Here is a 9464-nt window from a genome sequence, read left to right as displayed (position 1 = left end):
CTCGCTGCGACTGTAACCAACTTTCCCAGGGGCGGCAGCTGTACCCAAGGCTTCTGCCCTCCTCCCCCTAGCCACAACCTCTATCCTCAGCCTCGGGTGGGCGAACCCACCAATCGTTGACTGCCCCCCCCCAGGGTGTCCCTGGAGAGTGAGAGTGATGGACTAGCCCGCGACGTCGGGGCTGGCGACCCTCCCCGTAAAGATTCGGACGTCGGAACCGCTGGAGCCGCAGAGTCCCCGGGTTCCTAGCAGACACTGTGGGGCTGTTCAGTGTCCCGGAGCGAGGCCCGGGGTTGGAGACAGGGACCGCCCGGCTCCACGGGCCCCTCTCCTCCCTCCGCCCACAAGCTGGGCAGTGTGGGCCTTCTTTTCAGCGGCCTGGCCTTCCCCGAGGTGAGGGTTCACGGCGGGTCTGGGGCGCCTCCTCTGCGTCCGAGCGCCCAGTAGCAGCCGGCCCCGCAGCACCCTCGCCAGCCTTGGCCAGGCGCTGTAACAACTTTGAAGGAATATTTTGTTAAGGGAGCAAACAAACAAAAAGTTATTGATGTCAAATCATTGTCTCCAGAATCGTGTGCTGTGGAACGTAAAAATTCTTCGGACGGAATAGAGATTTCTGAACAGGAAGAGGGAAAGAACTCCCAACCCTTTGCACGAGCATTTGCCTGAACCTTAAAGCCCAGTGATTTACAACGGCTAATTTGTGTTACAAACCCCCGCAAGAAACTTTTTCTTTCTTTCCACTCTCCTGCCAAACTCCGGGCATATTTTTGTGTGTGTGGCTCCCCCCCGCCCCGCCTTTAAACAACAAACCCAGAGGAAACACTGGTGGGAGGAAAAATAGATGCCCCAAATCAAAAAGGATGCAGATTCAAATGTACTCCACAGCGAGGTTTCGTACTGCTGTCGTTCTGCACACCGAGAGTTAATCCTATACAATTTATAACAATCAAAATCCCCTCCATATTGCTCAGATGGGGTCCTAGTGCTCCCCTGTCTTTCTAAAATCAGTGACAAGTGAGTCTTTGTGGGGCATTTATTTCCTTCTTTTGCTAGATGACAGCTCCCCTTTCGGAGAGCAGAGAGCTCTTTGCCGCCAGCTACAGCCCACTGCAGAGCCCAGGCTCTTCACGGACGAATCGCATATGGAAGTTTTTGCCCCCCTCCCCCCAAATCCCAGACAAAGAGCTATAAAAACTCAGAAAGACGTGAAAGGAATAAACTTTAAGATATAGATGCACTTTTACTGGTGTATTAAATAACATTTCAGACATTTTTTTTTTAAAGAAATACATCTTCATGTTATCAACAACCAGAATTCTAACAATAAGAGGCCAGGGTTGTTTTGATGGGATATGATATTGTTTCTAAAACCTCTAACAGCTAAGCCAAGCAGAGTTGTTATTAAGGTAAAGGGAAAGTACTACGTGGTAAAGTTAATTAACTTTTTTTTCCTTAAAAAATAAAGAAGGAAACAAATTTCCTAGCTTCCCACAAAACATAAGAACAATGTGAAAATATTCTGATTGTTTATCTCCATAACCAAGCGAAGCCTTTAGGAAAACTAAAAAGCCATTTTCTGGCACTCCTGTACCCACCTCTAGATAAGGAAGCATTGAAATAACTCTGGCCCAAGTTCTACCAAGGTGGGCAAGTTTATTCCTTGATTTTCCAGCTAAGTGGCACGCCCCTGCCACTTTTGCATTATTTCCTGTACTGAATCAAGTGGTGAGAATAGGTACCAGGAGCCCTGGTCCTCTCCTACCACCATCTGCCCCCTGTTAAGATATTATGCGTCACTGAAAAAAGTAAACTTTCCTGAATAGGGATAATGTTGGTATAAAATTTAGCTGAACATCCCATTTAGTCCTATTGTCAAGATTCATTGCTAGTACCTCCAAGATGCATTTTTCATTTTAAATAGACACTGTCCCTTTTACCTCACTGAAATATACAAGCAGATCCAAAGAAACACTTTTACCTTTGACCCTCCCTTCACCATCCGTCTTTCTTTTCGGTTAAAAGCTCTGTTCTTTATCTCATTCTTTAACTTGTCTAGGAATTCAATAGAATCTAGAACACAGTTCTATAAACTGATTGAAAAATCAACAAAGACAAATCACAGAAGCCAGTGACAAAATGATAATTTCTCTCACCCAGCAACCCAGCATTACCCAAGCTGTTTCCACAGTAAGGCAAGTGAAAGGCAAAAGAAGGCAGCATAGAGACATACATGCACAGGTACCAAAGCACTCACATGCCATTTCCCCCCATTGTTGCTGTTGCATCTCTTTATTAGCTGCTCTTGGAGAAATAAGAAGGTAAGAGAGATGAGTGCCTTTATTAAAGCCATTTCATCAGAAAATCTTGCCAACCAGTGTGTGGCTTACACTGGTAGGAGCAGGAGGTGAAGAAGAGTGCTTTTGTGGCTGCCATCTCAAATATACAGGAGGTAACTTCATGGGAACCGAGAATGTCTACAAGTGCCAAGCATAATATCTGTGGCCATTCCCTCTATCTGACCTTCACGTAACTCTCCCACATGATCGTTTCTCCCCCATCTTATACCATAAATTTTAAAAAGTGACATATTTTGAGGAAACAACAGGAGCTTTTGCAGGATGGCCGCATTCTGCATTATTGTCTTTGGGGGAAAGAAAGGGTTTGTTATTGTGGCTGGCCAACATCTTGGGGATGACTTCCCCACAAATTTCTCCCAGGGGCAGTGATGGAGTTTTTCACTTTAGCATGTCATACATTCCCCAAACCGGCACTGAAACTGCCTGAGTAGCTTTAGAATCTGAACAGCAAGCATGGGTCAAAACCATGGCGTGTCCGTTTAACACGTGATGGTTTCCAGTCAGTAGCCCCTGTGGCTAAGAACAAAAACCACCTTCTCAAGGTCCACTAAAATGCCCTGCAGAGGGCAGATGCTGCTTGTTTTCTGCCTACAATGGAGGAGGATATTGACCCAGAACTCAAATCTATACCCAGCTTAAACATTTTACCCATCAGCATGTCTGCGGTCACAAAACACTTCTTCTTTCTGTCACTTCTTGTTCAGACTATTGATAAGATCATTTGGCTGAATCTGTTTGGGACCTGTGTAATATTGACTAGGAGTTAGAAAAGATGATCAGATGTAATAAGCCCAGAAACTGCCTTTCAAAATGGACATTTATACTTAAACCAGTGTTCCAAGGAGGACTTTAAATACAACAGCAAACTTGTAAACTAACTCAACACTGCTTGGATGTTGCACTAACCTTACACTGATTTTGGTAAGTATAATGTTCCCTCTAAGAATATCTGAAAGAGTCTGTGATTAGCATCACAGCCTTGAGTGTCTTCCATACATTCTTTCCTTTTTTTTCTTGCCCTGTGTGAGAGCCTGTTTGCTTGCCTGAAGAGAAACACACACTATTGTATAAACCATTGCAAAATCCATTTTTTTCCCTGTAAACCTAACAGGAATAATACATGGGACCTACCAATAATCACTTGGTAAACACACCTCTTGCATATTGTCAGTTACTCTTAGTTGAAAGATATTTGTTAATTATTAAAAAGAATAACACCCTTAACTAAGCTTTGCTTTTTTAGATCTCAAATTATGTGAGGACATGTGGGTAAAGATTAAAGTCCACCTAGTTCCACTGATGCTCTTAAAAAAAAAAAAAAGCACAATCAGTTAAGGTAAAGGTAACCTAGAAAGAAGATGTAGGGATATCTGCATTTATTTAAAGGCGACAAACATCTCTTTGTCAGACCATGAAATGGCAAACAAATGGAAGCTCAAACCCAATGACCATTTCAATTTAATGCTATAGGTGTAGTGACTGAAAGGTCTGGAACTGATAGTTTTTTGCAAAGAAAAGTGAATTAGAATCAGAACAGTAGTCTCTCTTAAAAAAAAAAAAGCTCTGAAAGTTATAAACATGAAACCTGGCAGTATGCGCATAAAATTTATTCCAAAACTTTATGAAGTATAAAGGAAGGGAAGTATTTTACACACAACTCAACTCAGTCAGTATAAGGTCTAGGGTTTTCTCCCCCCTTAAAACTTGGCACTATCTTTAAAAATAAAATAAAGATATTTCAATAATTAGAACAAACTATGAAGGTATTGTGCATTTCTGTTTTATGTAGATAATAAAATATTACTTTAACATAAATATATAAGGATCTCTGCGTTTTTATTTTCCCCACAAGCACAACCAAATGTACCAAAACAAAATATTCTTAAAGAGACTGAACAAAAAAATTACATCCCATATAGATTTTGCTCATCTACTCATTTAAAGCTACAGAAAAACAGTTTCCAGAACCTTTTTGCTTTAAAAGAAATAAATATACATTGAGGCAGGCCACTTAAAAATGATATGAAAATATTTCCCTGGGTAGCATTAAAAAAAAAGAAAAATAGACAAAGAAACATTTAAACTATTTCTGCATTTCAAAAGACAGATATTAAACATATATACATAGTGGTAAGGTTCAGTGGTAACTTTCATCTTAGTAAACCTATGAGAGTTAGAGGAGCTATAGACACGTCCCCTGAACTCCAACATCTGACCTTACCCACTTGGTAATAAGAATCTGAAAATTCATTTCCTCCCTTTACCATTGGCTATTTGCCCTGCTCTGGATTGCTTCACTAAAGGCCAGTCCCCACACCTCAGGAACAAGCAGCGTGATGCACCCTGAAGCAGCAGCTCCGTGCCCATCTCCTTGTGACATTCGTTGGGGGAAATGAAATACAGGCAAATAAATATGCCCATTATAAGTCATCATATATCTTGCAAAAACATTGAAAATGAAACCATCACAGGTGTTTGAAAAGACAATATAAAGTATATTTCCTAAAACCTTAACTACTGAGTGCAACGCTAATCTGATGCTGAACCATAATTTTATGGTATTGAGAATTTAATTTTTTAAAATAAAAATTTGTCTAATACTTAACCAGAAAAAAAGCCCCAAACTTTTAAGATTAATAAAAAGTGTTTTCCCTTTGAGCGCCCTTTTGTGCTGATTATTTTTAAATATTTTAACTGATCACAGTTTAATGGTATTTATTTTCAATACAGTTAGAAGTTTTTTCACCTACACTTCCCAGTAGAGTCTTTTGTTATGGGAGTTAACCATTTTCCATCAAGATAAGGTAAAAACGCACTTAAAACTATTAACAAAGGGAGAAAAGGAAGGATAGAAAATAGCATTTTTTCCCAGTTCATTTGGCTTCCTTAGTGAAAGAGGGGGAAAAAGCTGTCCAGGTCAAACTGGTATTTTCCATAATAAATTATAAGAGAAGAGGGTGTGGGACCTTAAATACGATTTGATAAACAAATGAGCTAGTGAAGACAAAACCAGTCTAGAGTGGAGATATTCTCTGTATGCATGTGGGTATTTGCGTGGTAAGAAACAGTCTATGCATACACCATTAAGTTCCCAGATTATTTTCTTTATGTTAAAAAAAAAAAGCTATTAGAGGAACAAAGTTTAACTGCTGCTGTCAGCACAAATAATTCCTCATAATCAAGTTATTAATACTGAAGGCAGAGAACTATACAGGGGTTTCTGAAGATATATATTTCCCTAGTTCTCTTCAAAGTGCCACTTTCTGTTGGACAACTCTGGAAATATATTTAACCTCCACATTTCCTCTGAGCTCTTTCACAATGGGCCCGCCTGATAAAATGAAGCAATCAGTCACTCACTATCGATTTTTCTTTTTCTCCCCTCCACAACCTCCCCCAGAAACACTGCCTGAAAATGAAGTTTACTTTGTGGCTGGTAACAAAAACCAATGCTTGACTCATTTTTGTATTCCAAACCGGATTCTTGCCTTGGATAAAGCGGGTAGACCATGCACGTTTCCTGAAAGCAGAGAATGATTTATTTTGTACGAAGCCAATCATTTTTGCTTTGGTAAAAGAAGCAAATAGATGTTACACCAATGTTGGGGTGGGGGGGACCGAAGGTAACCAAAGTTCACAAACAGTAAGAAGAACAAGGGGCAACAAGAGAACGTTGGAAATGGAGAGTAGCCAAGAGCTGGCTTCAACTCTCTGCTGATAAAACAAAACAAAACAAAACAAAACAAAACCCGGCAATTTCAAAATTAACGGTGGGAGAAAGAAAAATACGTTCATGAATTTGTTCATGTAAACTTCAATTTTCTTGCAGTGCAAATTTATGTGGTGAAATTTTGACTACATTAAAGAACATGTGTATTTTTCCCTCTTTCCTGATGAGGATCCACATTAAACCAACACAGCGGCATGTGCCAACTCCGAGCATCAGGAAGCTGTTTTGTGTTTATCACGGTTTGGTGGATTTTTTTTTTCTTTTTGGTAATTTATTTAGTTTTGCCAGGTATTTAACTCAGTGCTTGCCATCTCTCTTTCTCTCTCTATTACACACTCTCTCCTCACTCTCTCTCTAAGACACTCCACTCCATTGCCTGGGTACTAGCCTGTAAAGGTCAAAACACATCATTACACCTGCTACCGTTTAAAGGATAGTCCAGTGCCTTAGTTGCCTTCCTTATTATTATTTTTTTTCTTTTTAAGGGACGGGGAAATAATAATTAAAATAAAAGAACATCAGAAGTTAGAGAGGGAACAAGGGGGCCGGGAAAGGGCCGTGGACCGTAGAGGAGGGGGAGCCCCCGCGCTCTGCCCCTCCCCCCCGCTCGAGTTCACTGGACGGGCGTCTGCACCCCGTGGTGTGGTGGCGTGTCCCTACTCCCCCCGTACACATCCTCGGCGCCCGGCAGAGTCCCTCCGGGAGGGGTCATCCTTTTCTCTTTCTGTCTCCTGTTACAAAACCAAACTCTCACCACCTCCTTCTCCAGCTGTAAGCTGTCCGCGAGGGAGGTGATCTCCTGGGCCGAGGGCTTGGGGCATTTGAGGAAATGGCTCTCCAGAGCCCCCTTGACGCTCACCTCGATGGAGGTCCGCTTTTTCCTCTTGCGCCCCTGCGCTGCGATCTTGTCTATGCTCGTGGGGCTGCCCGAGGACGAGTCCGCCTCCTCCAACCACTTGTTCAACAAAGGCTTCAGCTTGCACATGTTCTTGAAGCTCAGCTGCAGGGCCTCAAACCTGCAGATGGTGGTCTGCGAGAACACGTTGCCGTACAGGGTGCCCAGCGCCAGCCCCACGTCCGCTTGGGTAAATCCCAGTTTGATCCGGCGCTGCTTGAACTGCTTGGCGAACTGCTCCAGGTCATCCGAGGTCGGCGTGTCCTCGTCGGAGTGCGGGTCGTGGTGCGCGCCGGGGTGGCCCGGCGGGCCTTGCGGGGGCGGCGGCGGCGGCGGCTGCTGGTGCGGGTGCGAGTGCGGGTGAGGGTGGTGGTCGGCGTGGTGCGGCTCGTCGTGCGCGTCCCGCAGGCCATGGTGGTGCAGCCCCGCCGGCTGCCCGCCGGCGCCCAGCATGCCGTTCACCGTGAAGCTGGGCTGCGAGTAGAGCAAGCCGCCGTTGGACGCTCCCATGGAGGGCGGGAGGTGCGCTGCAGCCGCGGCGCTCCGCCATGCCCCGGGCCCCGGGTGATGGTTGGCGGCGTGGTGCACCAGATGCGGCGGCCGCGGCTGTTGCTGCTGCTGTTGTTGTTGCTGCTGCTGCTGTTGCTGCTGCTGTTGCTGCTGCTGGTGCTGCTGCTGCAGGGCGCCTGGCCCGTGCAGCTCGTCGCCGCGGCCGCCCTGCTGTACCACCACCGAAGGCTTGATGTCCGGCTGGCCCAGGGGGCTGGTGGACCACGGGGAGCCGTCGCCGCCGCCCCCGCCGCCGCCCCCGCCCCCGCCGCCGCCGCCACCGCCCCCGCCGCCGCCGCCGTGGGACAGCGCGGTGATCCACTGGTGAGCGTGGCTGAGCGGGTGCCCGTTGCTCTGCAGCGCGCCGTAGTCGCCCTGCACCAGGCTCTGAGCCTCGCGGTAGCCCCCCGCGCCCTGCTGCATGCCGCCCGGCGGTTCGGCGTGCACGATGGAGGCGCTGGAGGTGAGCAGGCTGTAGTGGTTAGACGCTGCGGTCGCCATGACTCTCGGAGCCGGACTGAGCGCTCCGGTTAAAGGAGCCGCGCATTTGACAGTTACTTTTTCGCCTCGGGCTCCTCTGCTCGCTCGCTCTCTTTCTCTCTCCTTTCTCTCTCCCCCAGCGGGCAGCTCCGACGCCCGCTCCGACGCCTTCTGTTGCTGCTCCTGCTATTACTGCTGCTGCCGCCGCCGCCTCCCGCCCGCCCTCGCTCTCTTTCTCCTCCTCTCCCTCCTTCTTGCTCTCGCTCACTCTCTGACTAGCTCCGCGCTCCCCCCTCTCCCTGCTCTCTCCAGCTCTCTCCCGCTCTCTTGGCAGCGCCAGCTCGCAGCGGCACGCGCCTGGGCCCCGCCCCCTCCGCCCCCTCCCATTGGCTCCGCGCCCTTTGATTTACGTGGATACCGCTAGCAACCTCCCAGGCCGGCGCCACTGATTGGCGTAGAGGTGCCCCTCCTCCTCCCCCCGGGCGCTGAGTCCTCTCAGCCCTCCTCCAGTCCCCCCTCTCCACCCAATTCAGATTCTCTTAGTTCTCACCACCCTAGCTCCCCAACCCCGGGGCTCCTCCGCCCCTCTTGGATGGGCCCCGCCCCCCATCTGTCTCCCTAGCAGTCAAGCTGGGCGCGGAGGGGTGGGGTGGCGGGGGGTTTGTGGCGTGGCGGGGGTGTTGGTGGTGGGGCGGCCTCAGCCCTCTTTCGACCACAGCCACTTGGAAGACTTGGGTGTGGGGGGGTGGGGGTGTGTGTGTCGGTCTACCTTCTCTTCCTATTGGGGCTGGGGTGGGGGGTGAAGGAGAGAAAAAGAAAGGCTGAGTCGCACGGAGCCTGGGGTAGTCCCATTTTTACTCACCTTGGGACACACACACACACACACACACACACCAGCTTTCTTAACCTAGAGCCAGAAGCCAGACTTGTCCCTCTGTTGAAGTCTCCTTTCCCCCCACGGTTAGAATTTCAGTGTCCACGTGCTCCAAGGCATGCGGACACTTTTGCCCCAAATAAAGGTCCTCTTCTTCCCCTCCAACCCGCCGCTAGCGCAGGCTCTCTTCCCTTTAGGTTCCAGGCCCAGTTGTCTCCCAGTCCCTGAGCGAGGACCCCATGAGAGGCTGGCTCAGCCTACGCTCGTCCGCTAGTGAGAAACTCCTGTAAAGGCGCGGAACTGCCTGCTCTGACAGCGCAGCGGCCTGGACTGAAAACAAAACAAAACTCACAAAGTCTCTGTCAGATTCACACACTGGGGCGCGCACACAGTTTTTGGTTTAGAAAACCAGGAGCCTGGGCGGGCGGACCTTTGCCTTGTGCAAGGCTACAGGAGTGCAGGCGAGAAGTGCTCAGCCTCCGGGTGCGGTGGAGGCACCGAGGGCCGCTCGGGGAAGCCGAGACGCGGGGCTGCGTGCGCGCTGCCCTGAGCGGCTGGCGTTTTTCGATGCAACTTTTC

General features: G+C 48.0%; 1 protein-coding gene across 1 annotated transcript; it reads right to left on the bottom strand.

The window, feature by feature from the left end:
- Nucleotides 1-1240: 1240 nt before the first annotated feature.
- On the bottom strand, nt 1241-8259 carry POU3F2 (POU class 3 homeobox 2). Its single transcript, XM_073893687.1, has one exon. It carries the CDS (start codon nt 8030-8032, stop codon nt 6701-6703), a length of 1332 nt encoding a protein of 443 aa, XP_073749788.1. The 5' UTR covers nt 8033-8259; the 3' UTR covers nt 1241-6700.
- Nucleotides 8260-9464: the final 1205 nt, after the last annotated feature.

Source organism: Callorhinus ursinus, unplaced genomic scaffold (genome assembly GCF_003265705.2).
Source record: "Callorhinus ursinus isolate GAN/ISIS: 27379988/994484 unplaced genomic scaffold, GSC_fseal_2.0 scaffold6, whole genome shotgun sequence".
Taxonomy (NCBI): Eukaryota; Metazoa; Chordata; class Mammalia; order Carnivora; family Otariidae; genus Callorhinus; species Callorhinus ursinus.
The sequence above is the reverse complement of the archived record's forward strand: the minus strand, read 5'-3'. Positions and strand labels throughout refer to the sequence as shown.

What these genes read in the sequence shown, in the direction of transcription:
- POU3F2 (XM_073893687.1), bottom strand. Translation starts at nt 8,032, where the DNA reads ATGGCGACCGCAGCGTCTAACCACTACAGCCTGCTCACCTCCAGCGCC.